Raw genomic sequence first — 16,594 nt, 5'->3', positions numbered from 1 at the left:
AACGATGAACTTTAGTTTGGTCTCTCATTCTTAAAATAAACTGTAAAGATAACCCAGAATTTAGAAATAAGGATTGTTTCTGTTTATCTCAGTTTCACAGTCTTCCAGGTGTTGCTGACTAAAGTTTGAAGCCATTAATGATTTACATTTTATCAAGAATCTAGGAATCAGTGAGAAATTGCCAGATATTGGCATCTTCACAACCTTTTTGTGATGGTGGGATGCTTCTATGAGGCAAGAGGTTTTACTGATGGTAGCATTGCTATTGGCTGGGTCTTCCAAGTCACACAGGCTTTTGCTGAGAAGCCAGACATAATGTGCAGAAAATCCCCATTAATTATGGTGCATAACCCCCAAACAAATCCAATACCAGACTGGTCATCACCCAGTTGAACAAGGATTGTGTCATCCTTGCTGGACTTCAGGTGAAGGGTGGGCTACAGGGTTGGATATCTGTGGTTGGGAACCAAGAGGAGATACTGTGAAGCTATGGGAATGCCAACCATAGTGGAAGAAATGGACAGAAGCAGAAAGCAGATTAATAATGGAAGGCTATTATGAAGAAAATCCAACAGCCCAAGGTCACCAAACGAGAATGTATACAATCTGGTGGGAAATGGCTAGAACTCTGTATCAGTTATGGACAGGCAAATCTAGGTCACTGTTGCATGTTCATGATCAGTACTCAGACATGATTTTGACACGATCGCCATTCAGTCATAACACCCACTTGTAATCTAATTTACCAAGTATCAGCTTCATATCTGGTAAGAAGGAGGGCCATTTGCCAGCGATTGGAGCACAGTTGAATGATGTTTCCATCCGGTTTGGAGGCAGGAGGAGAAGCTACTTAGTTAACTATACTTAAATCAAGTATATTTAACTAAGTACCTGATAGAGAATTTCAGTCCATGTTCCCAGACTATAATGTAAGAAAACAATAATTAGACAAACAAAGATGGCTGCTGCTGCTGCTGCTACTACTACTACTACTACTACTACTTATTATTATTATTATTATTATTATTATTATTATGTAGGCTATATGCTACTAGTATTAGGTATGTACTGACTCAGTTATGTCCTTCTTTAACAGCACATACATTCCAGTTCCCCGTAAAATTAAAGTCAACAAAGACAAGGTGAGTTCCTGTTCTGATCTGTTCAAATTTTTTTGGAAGATTCTGCAGTTATTTGTGGTGATTGTACATTCCCTCCTCTTCCTCCTCTTCCTGCCCCATGCATGAAGCTTAACTTTGTAATTTCTGTTTTGTTCCAAACACAGCTGGACACCTATGAAAGAATTATACCTCAAAACAAGGATTTTTTTAAAAAACATTTTTCCCTCACCTGGCTTGCTGTCATAATTTTGCAAAAGATTGCAGTTTGAGAGGATATTCATAGGATTTTATGGATAGTCTTCTGTGTGTCTTCTCCTGAGAGCCAACCCAACCTTTTTATGAAAAAAGACCAGTTCTCCAGTTCATTCCAAATTTGTGTAAATATATTCAAGACTCCTCTTCCAGACGAGGCAGATGTCTTGGGAGACGAATGTATTTATTGCTCTTGTTGTTGTTGTGTGCCATCAAATCTTTTCCAATTTATGGTGACCCTAAGGCAAACCTATAATGTTTTTTTTTTTTTTTGCAAGATTGATTCAAATGAGGTTTGCCATTGCCTTACCCTGAGGCTGAGATCATGTGGTTTGCTGAAGATCACTCAGTGGGTTTCTGTGGCCAAGCAGGGATTTGAACTCAGTTTTCCAGAGGCTTAGTCCAATGCTCCGATCATTATCCCATTATATCACACTGGCTCCCTGTGCATGGTATTTGACCAGTTAAGCTGGTGCAAAGACTTGTGTTCAGAGCAGATATCTGATTAGGGAAAGCATAGGTATAGCAATGAAAAAAGGTGCTGTGGAATTGGCCTTTTGCCCAGTCACTGGTGCAAATACTTGGGAGTATTATCAACATTCTTTAAGTTATAGCCTCCCTTGTCTATTTGTCTGTCTGTCTATCATCTATTTATCTATCTGATTCCCCCAGAACTAGAACTCAAGGCAGTTTACAAAAATGTAAAACAAATACAGATTTTAAGAAATGCATACTGGTAAGAACCTGCAAACTCTTGTTGTTAAATGTTATTAAATTATAGAATTGCAGCACACTTCCCTTTTAAAATGGTCAGTTCCTCAAATCCTGTAGAATTTCATAAAAATCTTCATTTTCTGATAGAAGGACAATTGGGAGACATCCAGTTTAGTCTTCCTAGAGAGTTCCAGAGCCAGAGGGCCAACCCCCAAGATGTCTCTCTCCAAAGTACCCACCAGACGTACTTACAAGAGAGGCAGGGTGGAGAGTAGGGCCTCTCCTGAGGATCTCAAAACTTGGCAGGCTTGCACTGGACAACACATTACTTCAGAAAGTTGGGACCCGAGCCATAGAGAGCTTTATAGGTCATAACCAGCACTTTTAATTAAAACCAGTTTAAAATAGTGCCACATGCTTAACACTGCAAAAATGATGAGGTCCAATGAAATCTAGGCTTTAGAATATAAACTTTCCAAATGGGGAGAAAAGGGGGCTGATGCAAAAGAGAGTTTGCAAACTGAATTTATTAAAAAAATGCCTTAATGGCAACCGGAACAGAGCTGGAAGGGAGGATGAAAATAAATAAATAAATAAAGGAATGTGGCAGCACCTTTAAGACTAACTGAGTTTTATTTTATCATGAGCTTTCATGGATATAAACACATTTTTCCTGATGCAGTGTGAAGAAGTAGGTTTCACTGCATCTGAAGAAGTTGCAAAGAAAACTCTGCGATAAGTTGACCAATAGGGTTGCCATAAGAAGTGTGTTTATATCCATGAAAGCTCATGCTAAAATAAAAACCAGTTAGTGTTAAAGATACTTCCACAAACTATTTTTGCTTCCCTTCCCTTCAGTTTATTTTATGTCTATTTCTTTTGAAAGGAATTGAGCTTCTAGTCTAAAACATGGTTGTGGCTCCACCTACTGATACCAGTGGGAATTGTACCTGAGGTGTATTATTCAACATTTGATTTATTCTGTTATGCATGTTGTTGATGTTGTTATTTTTATATATCATATTATATATAAAATTATTCACTAGGAGGGTTCTGCAGTGCCTCTGCTACATAGCTAAGTATACATGAAGTTATGCAAAAGAGACCACAAAATAAAATTGTGGCCAACATTTATAAGATATTTCCTCCTCTTAGGTTTCATGCTTACATTTCCCAACAGACGTGGTTGGATAGTTTTGTTCAGTCGAGAATGACCACATTTGGCTGAAGTAGTGGAGGTAGAATAGCTCACACCATGCTTTTTCACATGGCTGTTGCAACACAGGTGGTAAACAATTGCTTGTGGATGTACAATGAACATGACCATGCCTGAGTACACATTTAATTGTGTACTTGTTTGCATATTTGTAGTCTCTGTTCTGTTGCACAAGGTTGCCACACAATTCAAAGATAGCATAAATAATGCATAACTCAGCATGTTGAGGTTTATGGTGTACAACTCTGATGTAGAAACCCAACCAGAGTGTCTTGATAATGTTGAGACTTCTTGCAGAAAATGGCTGTGAAATTCCTCATCTCCTGTTCGAGTGAGATAATAGATATGGGGTGGGGGATTTTTAGGGGGAGGGCATTGGTCTCTGACAGAGAAGGCTAAGTATCTCACAAATCTACAAATCCCAGAATTTCATAGCACTGAGCTATGGCAGTTAAATCAGTGTCAAAGTGCATTGATTCTGCAGTGACAGAATGCAGAATGAAGCTACCATTTGGTCTCCCAATGGGAGAGCATTCCATGATTGAGTTGCCACAGCTTATTGTTCGCAGTATATATATAAAACATATATGTTTTCAGCTATCAAGGTCTCAAGCCATATAGGGCCTTAAATGTTATGATTAGAACCTTATACATTGAGCCCTTGGTATGTGCTGGGGTTTGGTTCCAGGATCCCACATAGATACCAAAATTCATGGATGGTCAAGTCACATTAAGTGTTATGGCATAGCAAAATAGTGTCCCTTACATAAAATGGCAAAAACACAGTTTGCTTTTGGTACTTTAATTTTTTTCTTAATATTTTCAAGCACCAGATGATGAAATCTGTGAATAGGGGATCTGTGGATATAGAGGGTTGAATGTGTCCAGAATTTCAAATGAAAATTTTGAAACCCAGAGTGCAAAGTGTTATTTGAATCATACTTTGTAACATTCTTCAGTCATGAAACTGAGTTCAACAACTTCAAATTCAGGAAATTTGATCTAATTTCACATTTCTTTTTGATGGTTGCTTTCTTAATCACTATGAGTAACTGCAGCAGGATTAACATTGCTGTGTTGCTTCATTTCATGCAGATCTTGGTTTATCATCCTGTCTTCATAAAATACGTTTATGACAACTGGCTGCAACATCATGGGAGATACCCCTCAACAGGTTTCCTGTCTGTTATATTTGCTCTGCATGTCTGTGATGAGGTATGTGCAATGCTAAGGCATAGACTAGGCAAAGAGTGTACATGTGCTGGGAGTCCAGGGACTAATTTCCCCTAAGATACATTGCAGACTGCACTCTTTCCAAACCAAAAGATAGGTGTCTGCTGCTGCTTTAGTAAAAAATAAAAATACTTATGGAGTAAAATGAGGCACTGAAGGGATCTGATCTTTGTTAAAAGAAGCAGCTCTGGGTTATAGCCACACTGCAGAAATAAAGCACTTTGACATCTCTTATCTTCTCATGATTCTGTCTTTTAAAATCCTAGAATTTGTAGTTTGGTGAGGCACCAGAGCTCTCTGACAGACCAGGCTGAATACCTCACTAAACAAATCCCAGGATTCCACAGGACAGAGTCATGACAGTTAAAGGGGTGTCAAACTGCTTTAAATGTGCAGTGTAGAAATCAGGCCGGAGGTTTTCAGAAGCACCAGTTCTTCATTACAGGTTGAGTCTCCCTTATCTGAAATGCTTGGGATCAAAATTGTTGGATTTTGGATTTTGGAGTATTTGTATAAACATAATGAAATATCTTGGAGAGGGGATTGAAGTCTAAACCTGCAATTCATTTATGTTTTTAGACACCGTATACACATAGCCTGAAGCATTATTATTATTATTATTATTATTAAAATAATTTTGTGTATGAAACAGAGTTTGTATACACTGAACTGTAAGAAAGCCACCGATGTGGACAATATTGGATTCTGGGGTATTTCAGATTCTGGATAAGTGATACTCCACCTGTATTTAATTTTTTTTCTCCAGCTAAAGTGAGGGACAGGCTGAAAATCTGGCTCATGGGCCATAGATGGTTTTATAAATATCATGATTTGGCATTTTATGTTGTGTGAACCTTGGATTCAGTGGCTGCTGCAACATGGTGTGGCAGAAAGCTGTTTGCATATTGATGGCCAAACTCAGCATTGGGAGCAAGGTCCATAATATCATTCACTTCCAGCAGCAAGCAAGACTCACCCACAAGAGTGTGGGGCTCCTTTCTCATAGGAGTTTATCAAAGGGGAAGAATTTCTCTTAAATTCGAATGAAAAGAAAGCGGGGCCAGAATGCATTCACTTAAAGTTGCTAGTTTAGTGCAATTATGTGAATGCACATTGCGTTCGAACTGGCTTCCCATTGCCCGAAAATAGCATGCCATTGCCTGAGTTTGCGTGTGGCAGTCTATCACGCAATAACGTGAAACCACATGATTGCATTCAGACTGACTTCCCATTGCCCAAATTTGCGTGTAGTGGGTTAGCACACAATAATGTTAAACCCCATGATTGCGTTCAGATTGCCATTGGATTATACTTCTAGTTTCCCTTGTCTGATAAAGTCCTTAGGGGAACAAATAATACATTAGACAACAGACTTAAGATCTACTTGGCAGACTATCCCCATGGCACATCAGACGATCTTTCTATAGCTTTTCCTAGAAGAAAGCTTTAGAAGGATCCCACCAATGTGCAGTGGGGGCAGGCTGCTGAGTAGTCCTCAATCCCATTGCCTAACACATTTCTGTTCCACTCTGAGAAAGGCACTCCATGCTCTCAAAGTGAATGATGCTGTAGACTTTTCTGACATATTTCTTGCTTGGGAAGCCAAGATGGTGTTGCCATAGTCCAGACAGCATTTTATAATTATAACTGAAAGGTCTTTTGCAGCGATGAAGTGCGGAAGCCAGTCTTTTTAAACTTGCAAATGCCAAATGGGCTTCCACATTTCAGTGATTCTATTTTTCAACAGTGTTCTGGTCCTTAACCTGTTGAATAAGCAGGGGATGCCTGCATACATACAAGAGGGAAATATGGCATCCTGTTATCTTTGAACCAAAGCAGTCTTTCCTTCTAGCTCAACGTTAAGTATGCAGACAGATCAAACATGTGCTTTGAGGGCCCTAATTACATTCTTATGCTTTGATAACATTAACTGGGAAGCTGTGGTGATACTTTAGATGTATGGTATTATACATTTCCTTTGAATATAACTGCTGCATAAACAAGTTAATCTTACTTGGCTTTGGTCCCAAGTCTTGGCTGGTAATATCCATTTGTCTTGGCATTCTCTTAATTCCTGTACAGCCACACTGTGGATCCATGGCTTCCCTAGTCCCCCTTCTAAAATGTTAATCCTGCTTGAACCTCATCTAGTTTCCTGATAAGTCAGAGTTTCTTTGTGGCAATAATGTCCTTGGTATGAAAAGGAGGCAAAATTGTTGTCATGACTATTTCAGTGTATGATGTTATGGGCTGCATCAGCACTGCAGAAATGGTGCAGTTTGACGCTGCTTTAACTGCCATGGCTCAGTGCTATGGAATTCTGGGATCTGGAGTTTTGTGAGATGTTTAGCCTTATCTGTCCCAGGATTCCATAGCATTGAGCTATGGCAATTAAAATGGTGTCAAAACTGCATCATTTTTGAAGTGCAAATGCAGCTGATGAGGCTACAAATGGTTACAATAAAATAAATGTAAGAGACAGGATTTTACTGAGTTCTTCTCTCTCTCTCTCCATGTCCCCCCACTCCTGCTCCCAACATAGGTGGATCTCTATGGCTTTGGGGCAGATAGCAAAGGGAACTGGCACCACTACTGGGAGAACAACCCATCTGCTGGGGCTTTCCGGCAGACAGGCGTCCATGACGGTGATTTTGAATCCAACATAACATTGACTCTTGCCTCAATTGACAAAATACGCTTCTTCAAGGGCAGATGACCCTGGTTACAGGGAGAATGGTGATCTCCAGCTGCAGGGGTTATGGATACATTTATAAAAAAGAAAATATAGGAAGTCTCAAAGAGGATTGTGTCTCCCACCTCAGCTGACAAAGCCACAATGAACTGTTGGTTGGTGTTAGCAAGCAGCATTGATCAACACCATGTATTGGCTTCCATTTCCTTATTGGTATTTGAAAGACATGGAAGAAACTTTTAAAAGGTGCTGAGAAAAAGACTTCCTGCCTTCATGAGACTCCCTTTGCAAGGTGTCTAAGTCCTGAAATCTCATCATGGGCATGTTAAAAAGAAAGTGATCCCCTCTCTCCAATTTCTGAATACATATCTCAAGCTTTCTCTGAGGAAAAACACAACAGAAGATATGCACATAAAAACAACAAGCAGCTTGCAGGATTTCCCTCTAGTGGAGGTGAGAAACCCTCTCGATTCCAAGATTACCTCAAAGAAGCTTATTCTGTTCTTGATCTTTCCTTTGGAGCATCCATTCAAAGCTTATCCGTTCACATCCTGTATTTTGAACAGCTATAACTTTGTCTCCTGTGGGGAACCTTGGTTCCAGCCTGCATTTACCACAATCAGGGGTATTTGAATGAAACTCTTCCATTTCCAGATATTATTTTTGTGAGAAGCATAGTAATAGTCATCATAGCCATAAGAAAGAAGGAAAGGTGGGAGAGATTATAAAGGAAGATGCCGGAATAAACTAGTCATTATTGTTTACTTCTTCTTAAAAAATGTCCTTTGAACTGCTACTCAAATCTGAACTCTCTTTCAATGCTGAGTATTTGACTGAAATATTTTTATATCTCTCTCTGCATACCTACCTACCTACCTACATAAGCACCTATATACATACACATCTGTCATTGACACGTGCCTTTATAAAACACTTGGAAAATGTGAGTTATTTGTCTGTTTAGCTCCCTCAAAAACTGAAATCTCTTGCTTAAAACCTTTTGAATGAAAATACATGATCAAAGCTCAAGTCCACTTGATTTATACTTTTGTTTTGACTCCTTTCTTCTCTTGGCTTGAAATGTCCAAACACCACAGCATGTGGTGAGGAATATTTGTGATTTATTTTGGCAGCGATAAATATTTTTGCCTTATTTTAAAGATTTTTTTAAAAAAAATCAAAAAGATTTCTCCCATATATATATTTTTAATAACTGTGGTTGATGATTCCTTCAGAAAAGCAGGGTTCCCACTGGTATGTGAACTGAGTGGTTCATAAAAACAGGCAATACATGTTGCATCATATTTCAAGAAAGATGTCCATAGCAAGCAAATGTTGTTCATCTTGGGGAGAAAAATCTCTCTGAACATAATGGGACTTACTTCTGAGTCAACATGTTATCAGATTGCATTGTGAAACTTCAAAAGAATAGAATGAAGAAAAGATAATCAACAAGTGTCCAAGGTGCAACAGCCTTTGGAAAGTGGTTTGGCTTCAAAAGGATGTCATCTGACACAATATTCTGGAAAATATGGTCTTGAAGAGAATAAAGAGGGAGAAAACAATCATTGGGAAGGTTGTATCAGAGGAATGAATCTTGGTGATGTTAACAACATGGCTTCATAACAGCTTTAAGAAAATGGAGATGGATTAAACAACTTTAAAGTTACCTTATATTACAAGACGTGGAACCTGTTGACTTGAGGAGAAAGGGACAATGTCAGATTGGACTGCTTTTTGAAACACATTTTCTTGAAAATCTAGATGGTTGAGGTCCAGACACAACATCATCATCACCATTAGAGAAATCTTTGCATAAGATTTCTTTTGAGAAATGTGTTCCCATAATTTTTCTCCCAAGGGCCAAACTACACAGTACAAGAAATCCATTTTCTTCTTCTGGGTGTTGTTACTTTTTAAAGCTTAAACAAATTATTGATCAATTGGACATTGAATTAGGAGGCCCCACTTCAAACCAGGTGCTTTGTGTTCAATCCTAGCTGTGCATTTGCCTGGCGCGCTTCCTCGGCATCATGAAATTGGTGGCTCCCTCTAGCGTTACTGAATCATTCAGAAGAATGAATTTCCTCTTAATGCAAAGTTTCTGTTAAGAGGAAATTCACTCTCCCTGAACAATTCCAAGATCCTAGAGGGAGCTAATGATTCCATAATGCTAAGGAAGCGCACCAGGTATTCATACATGCGTTTTTCTCCAATGATCCAGGGATGATTGACAGATGGTAAGCCCTAATAATCAATTATTATTATATTATGTGAAGATGTACTTAAGTGAAGACTTACTCTTGTATGCCCATGTTGTACAGTGCATCATTGTTACTGAATAGCTTGGAAAGTTATGCAGGATGGAAGGTTTTCTCCAAATCATGCATAATGAACCCTCTCCACCTCTTTTCCCCTCCAGATTAAAAATTCAACAGGTGAAGAATCATTTCTCTTCTGAACTCCATATCCATGCCCTCCAAAGATTTGTCTTCTGAATTTCTGCTGCCCAAGCAGCTGTTAAAGATAGAGGAGTCCTGATAACGGGGAATTTGGAGAAACCAGAGCTGATTTTCATGCAAAGTGGGCTGTTTGCTTTTTCCAAAGAGCAGTTTCTTCTGCCAACACTGCTTTTCTTTATTATTTAAACTCCTGTGAGTTTTTAGAAGCCACTAGAAATGAAGCCTCCAGTGGAGGCTACGTTTACCAACATTTTAACTAATCTTGCTCTTATTTATTTTTGTTTTTTTTTAAAGCCGGGCCATCTCCCAGACAGACCAGGTAATGCTTTGCCTAGTATGAAAATGAAATGATAGGAGTGCAGAGGAAGAGTTGCTTGCTAAATTTGTTTCACATCAGGGCTGCTGTTAAAGACCAAAGAACAGGGCCAGGGGGCAAAACAGGAAGTGACATACATTAAAAGCTATTCACTTAGAATTGCTTGCTACTTGGTTTTGGAGATTATGGTTTCAGAAGAATGCCCCTTGCTGAAAGAAGAACGTTCACCTCCCTTTTTCATTTGTAAGATGATTTGTGTTAGTCTTCAAGGTTAATGCAAAAGAAAAAACAGAAATAGTTGAGGATGAGAGGCTACAGTCCCCTCATGGTTGTCTTATGATTGTGTATTCCTGCATGGCAAGATTTTTGGCTGGATGACCCTTGTGGTCTCTTCCAACTCTATGGTTCTGTGATGAACTGGGGCAGGTTTGTCAGCTTGTTACATATTTGTGTTCAATTTTTTAAAAAAAATCTGAAACAGAGATTAGTCAGTGTTTGTTTGCATGGAAAGCAAGGATGTGTAAAGTGCAGCTTCTAGGCTGCATGCAGCACCCAAGAACATTTTTGTCACCCCCAGGAGTCAAAAATATTTTTGCTCCAATTGCCATCTATGGAGTGTGGAAAACATTTTCACCACATTTGGAGTTTTCCCTGGACCAAGAGGCCTTGTTTTGGAACAGGATGTGAATAGGAAGTGACTTTCACTTACTATCTTTTGTTTAAAAAGACCAGAAGACCCCCAAACATGCTGAAAATGTTCCCTGGTCCCCAGAGCATGGGGGGTTGCAAAAGTACGTGCAGTTGGTGGATGTAGAGCTCCAATGACTAATGTGTCCCCCCAACCTTCCACAGTTGTCCATCCTGATATAAGGAAAAGTCTCCAAGTTTTCTGAAGATTTAGTGGCAGAGAAGCAGATCTAGATTTTTTTTTGTGTGTGGTGTAGTGGTTTGAGTATTGGACTACAGCTCTGGAGACCAAGATTTGATTCCACACTTGGCCATGGAAACCCACTGGGTGACCCTGGATGAGTCACACACTTTGAGCCCCAGAAAACCCCAGTAAACAACAACAACAACAAATAGTTGACATCCTTAATTACAGAATTGTTATGGGAGAAGAGAATTATAGTTTTATTTATGTCCCCCTTTCAAGTATGGCTATATTTAAAGAGGTCTCCTTACAAAGAGTGGCTGGCGACTTCTATGTCATTGAGGTGGGGAATCTACTTTGGGTTTTAGTCCAAATATTAATGCAGCCATCCAAGGTGTTGAAACCTAAAAATGGATATGGCACTTCAAATAGCTTCATGAATGGTTTGAGGTAAATCCACTGCCCAACTGGTATGGAAGCCAGCAGACATCACTAGTCATAACTCTGGTTGACAATTTGCCGAAGATTCCATATTCAGGCCCTGATATCTCCAAGTAAGGCCCCAAAACACATCTACCTGAAATTCTGAAGAACCACTGCCAGTCAAGTAAGCAATACTGAGCTGGATGAATAGTCTAACTCAGTATGTGGCAAGTTCTATGTACCTTGTGGGTTTCACATATATTCTTTGCTTTGTGTTCATAATCTGAAAGAACAGAGCCAAGGATCATAATCTTGGCCTGCATTTCTTATCAATGCAAACTATCTCACAGGTATTTATTTATATATGTGTGTATGTGTTTTGAAGCAGAGCCAAATTTAATGGAAATCTGTCTTCTTTTCTTCTTTTTCTTAGATCTTATACTACTGTTTTTATTATCACTCTTTCCAAAATGAAGGATCACTTGTTTTTGCAGTGACATCTTATTTATTGCTCACATTTTCAATATGATACAAATGATTTTGAAATAAAGTTTTCTATTACAACAACCAGTTGTTTGTAGATGTCCCCCCACTCCCTAAAACAGACATGCACCCTAAGTAAAGAAACCTCTCTAGATACCATTAGTGTTTGGTGGTAGACAAAATGATTCTAATGTTCATTGATTAAATCTGCACATGTTAATAGATTAATAAACATATAGGCTGGAATTCAATGGACTTGAGCATCTGGGAAACAGAACTGAGCTGTTCATCTAGAGGCTGCTGTGACATTACACAGTATGCATTCAGGGGTAGCTGTGTTGGCCATTTAACAAATACAAACAAAAATTCAACAGTGATATATTTTATTATCAAACTGAAATGCACAATATACTTAATGCAAGCTTTCGCAACAAGTATATTGTGCATTTCAGTTGGCGAAAAAAAGATATAATTGATGGATTTTTGTTTGTATTACACAGTATGGTTGGTTATCCATCGGGCAGTGGTTGCCAGTGAAATGATTGATGCACCATGGCCTCATGCTCAATGGGCATAGTAGATACACATACCCCCAATGTGTATCCAGAAAACAGCAAAAAAGTGCCAGTGCATAACAGAAGTGCCAGTGTTCATCAAGAGTATCCAATACACATCAGAATAGGGATCCAATTCATCACTAAGTTTCTTCTTAAAGGTAGCAGTATATAATTTCTGCAAAATTTCTTTCTGTTGCAAGAAAATCTTCAAAGCCCAGTTTTTGAAGGCTATTTGTAATTTTGGACTTATTCTGTGCAAAATTTCCATGTGATTGTTTTGTACAGAAAACACATTTTTCTGCACAGAGAACAGCATTATGTGCATAGAAAATAATATTTCAACTGAGAAATATTAATTCCTGCACAGAAAATTCTAGTTTCTGTGCAGAAAATGCTTGTTCTTTGCAAAATAACCATGTGTGAATTTTATGCAAATCAACCATGTGCGAATAAATACCCAGTTAAAACCAATTCTGTACAGAAAACAGCATTTTCTGTGCAGGAATTAATATTTCTGCATTAAAATAGTGTTTTCCATACAGACAAGCCTTTTTCTGTTCCAAACAAACACAAATTTTGCATAAAATAAGTCCCATACTTTGAAGATTATCATCCATGCAGGATTCTTCTCATCGGGGTTTCTCAACACTTGAAAAACATGTTTTTGACCTTTTTCAAAATATTGGAATATTCTTTCCATCCCTCCAGCAGAAGTGCCCAGTTTTCATCAGAAGTGCTGAAATGTGCATCAGGAGTACCCAGTGCACATAAGACTTCCCAATGCATATTGGACATACCCAAATGTTCATCAGAAGGGTCCCATGTGCATTGAGCACTCTTGCTGGTGCCCAGATATGCATCTTTACAATTTACTAACAAGGTTTTGCTGCATTTTTATAACTTAGTTGCAAATGCATTAAATTGACCACGATGTAGAATCTTGGCCATAGTCCTAAAGGTGAGGAAACAAGACACCTTTGTATTTAAATGGGACAAGTGTATAACTTCCTCCTTAAAAGGAACTTGATCTTCAGCAGTTAGCATGTGGGAACATTTGACTCCAGTAACACAAATCAATTTCTATTTAACACAGGAGTGAGAAAGCATGCAACTCTCCAGATTTTGCTAGATTATAACTCCTAGCCATCATTAACAATGATCAGGAATGCTAGTACTTGCTGTCCAACATCAGGAAAGCTGCATGATTCCCATCCCTGGTTTCCCTACTAGAGAAGTGAGGTCTCTGCTACAGAAGTGGTTCTCAGACTTTGGTCCACCACATGTTTTGAACTCCCAGAAGCCCCAGGCAGCTTGGCCAATGATTCTGGGAGCTGAAGTTCAAAACATCAGGAAAGGCAAGGTTGGAGCACCATTTTTGTTAGATGAACAAAATGTTAGATGAACATGGCTGAGGGTTTTTTTGGGCGGTTTAATCTTCCTTCTGGCCAGTTGACAAACCAAGTGGTGATACCAGCCTCAGAGTAGAAGGGACAGGACTTTGGGATTAGCAGGTGAGATGACATTGTCTGCCATTCCTTCAAGCTTCTTTCTCCCCTCTGACCTTACAACAGTGGCTGGGAGAGGATGCATTCTTCCAGCAACCACATATTGTGGTGAGCTGTTCCTATTTCAATACACAATAAAATAATAATATAATGGGTATGGTTTCCTCTTGAATGGGCAGTTGATCCATAAGCTTTGCAAAAGATGTGATCCTGGTAAAGACAGACTTTTAGAACTGGTTTGTAGGATCAGCGCAACATTTTTGGACTCTCCCTCTTGGTACAGCTATGGGGGCTAGTCATATCGAACACCTCCGCTTCAAGACTCATCACTACATCATTTCATATTTCCATATATTTTGATCCTGAAGGGGAAATGCCAGAAACACTGAATGTTGTGTATCTCCAGTTCAAGCTGCAACATGGAACCTTTTGGGGAATGGAGAGTGGTGCGGGAGGTCTAGACAAAGGTATAAGGGAACAGAGAATAAAAGGATGGGATGGCAAACTGAAGGGAAGAGAAGCGGGTGCAGAGGGAAGAGGAGGAAGAGATGTTAATGGAGATGGAGAGGTGAGTGGTCCAAACATTGAAAGGCAGGCGGAACTGGTGGTGGTGGTGGCAGCGGCAGTGGCAAGTTTAGACACCCCTGAGAAAAGCAAAGAGGAGCTCTGGGTAGGAGCTGAACCCACTGCCGAACTCTCAAGCACCTGATGTTTCAGTCATTGCAGGAGGGGCTGAGATTGCGAGCCCCACAGTAAAAACACTGGGGATGTCACTTTATTTATTTATTTATTTATTTATTTATTTATTTAGGTGTTTATATCCTGCCCTTCAGCCCTAATGGCTCTCAGGGCGGCTTACAATATTATTTTTAATCAGACAGTTCCCTGCCCTCAGGCTTACAATCTAAAAGACACGAAACAAAAGGAGAAGGGAATGATGGAGGGAAAGGGGATGAGGTCCAGTGGTTCTTCTCTCCCTCTAAGGCCTGGACCAAGGCAGATGGATTGGAGGGAGGGCTCTTCCTTCTTCCAGGCTAGTCCTGATGGAACTGGACTTGCCTGGCGAACTCCCTCTCAGGCCGAATCTTATCAGGCATCAAAAAAATTGTCCCTGGTATGCTGACTCTACACCTTCAGTCAGCAGGAGAAGGGAGCTGAGAAGACCTGGGGTGAAAAATGATGAATGGGAGGTCAATGTGTGAGGGGGTGACACCATGAGTTACCGCACCAGGTGATATCAACCCCAGGCATGTCACTGATCTGTGCTGTGAATGGAAGGAAGAATGGATGCCAGTGAAGGAATAAGGCTTAGTGAAATAAACATTTTTGTAACAACAGTACACCTGTCTCTATGATGGTGCCTCTACTAGGTTGGGGCAGCAGGTCCCATGAAACAGATCCTGTCTCTTCACACATATACATGGTGGTGGTGGAGCGGGTTAGAATTGGAAGAAAGACAGACCTGGCAAAATCGAAGAGAGCCATCATGCAGCAACCAATGGCACTCTATAAACTGGGTTATAAGGCCACCTTAAACACAAAAAGTACAACAGAAATGCAATTCTTTGTTAATTTTATTCTCAAAGGAAGCAACAATTAATTTTACCAGTTTTCTTCCCACTATGAGACAATCTATAAAAACTGTTCACTTTTTTGAAGACTCTCACTCTCTGAAAATCTGGAACATAGTTTTATGCACAGAAAATGCCCTTTTGTCTCCAGGAAATAAACATCTTCTGGATTAAAAAAAGAAAAGAAAAGAAAAAAATGGATATGACACAGAAAGTTGATAATCCCCCAAAAATGTTTTTTCCAGGCTCTGGGCATATCATATATATTGTGTTGCATATCACATCTGAACATGAAGGATTTATTGACCAACAAATGAGGCCTCCTGACTTACTGGGCTGACCTGGTTGCCGCCGGGGGTAAGGCTGTCGTATGTTGCGGCTAGCCAGGCCAGACAGGCATGGACTTCTACTCCAGCAGGCTTGGAGCTGGAAGTGCTGCCTGATTGGTGGCTGGCTGGGCTGATGGGAGCCTGTGATTGTTGGGGAAACGGGAAGGGTGGGACCCCCCTTTCCTGGCTCCTGTTTTGGTTTGGACCTATTTAAGTCCACGTGGTGCGCAGGCCAGTGCCATTCCAGCCCAGCTGTCCCCTCCCTCCCTCCCTCCCTCCCTATGCTTGGTTCAGGCTGCGCTGTCACGACTTCCTAGGGGCAGTAGCATAGGTTTTGGATCTGGTGGGCATGGTTTCCAGGGCTGCATAATACTGGATCGGAAGTCCTACGGGGACCCGTGGGTTCTGGGGGATTGCGGTGTTGCCATTGCAGGGGCAGCATCGTGTCTGCGTCCCCCGGTGATAAAGGGTGGAGATGCGAAGATGTGCACAACCGGTTAACAGAGAGCCGGAAGGGCAATTAACCGGTCACTCCCTTTTGTCATCTTGAAGCTTGGCTGTGACTAAGCAAATGGATTCATCGATCAATAATGGATTAATTGATGACAGATCCAGACCTCATGCATGTTCAGGCCAACCCTACTTTCAGCTGTTAATAAAGTTGTGGCCTTCCAGTGTTGGTGGCTATTGTTGTGGCACCTCCACTCCAAGGCAACTCGCTACCAGTCAGGGCTGGGGGGAAATGAGGATTCTGAGAAACCATCCCAAGACATTTTGCTGCCTAAAGCAGTGTTGTTGTTGTGTACCTTCAAGTCATTTCTGACTTATGGCGACCCCAAGGTAAGTCTA

At 40.2% G+C, this 16,594-nt stretch overlaps 1 protein-coding gene across 7 annotated transcripts in view; it reads left to right on the top strand.

The window, feature by feature from the left end:
• Window positions 1-11,867, top strand: part of ST3GAL1 (ST3 beta-galactoside alpha-2,3-sialyltransferase 1) — a 137,498-nt gene extending 125,631 nt beyond the window's left edge. For all 7 annotated transcript variants that reach the window (XM_089517994.1, XM_089517998.1, XM_089517997.1 and 4 more), the window contains 3 exons: window positions 1,097-1,142; window positions 4,399-4,518; window positions 7,079-11,867. In XM_089517994.1, coding sequence (XP_089374120.1) covers window positions 1,097-1,142; window positions 4,399-4,518; window positions 7,079-7,252 — 340 coding nt within the window. In that variant the 3' untranslated portion in view covers window positions 7,253-11,867. The remainder of the gene's footprint in view (window positions 1-1,096; window positions 1,143-4,398; window positions 4,519-7,078) is intronic.
• The last annotated feature ends 4,727 nt before the right edge of the window (window positions 11,868-16,594 follow it).

Source organism: Sceloporus occidentalis, unplaced genomic scaffold, assembly GCF_023333645.1.
Source record: "Sceloporus occidentalis isolate IW3139 unplaced genomic scaffold, rSceOcc1.0.p SCAF_3, whole genome shotgun sequence".
Lineage (NCBI taxonomy): Eukaryota > Metazoa > Chordata > Lepidosauria > Squamata > Phrynosomatidae > Sceloporus > Sceloporus occidentalis.
Note: the sequence above shows the minus strand (reverse complement) of the source record. Positions and strands in the feature narration are given on the sequence as shown.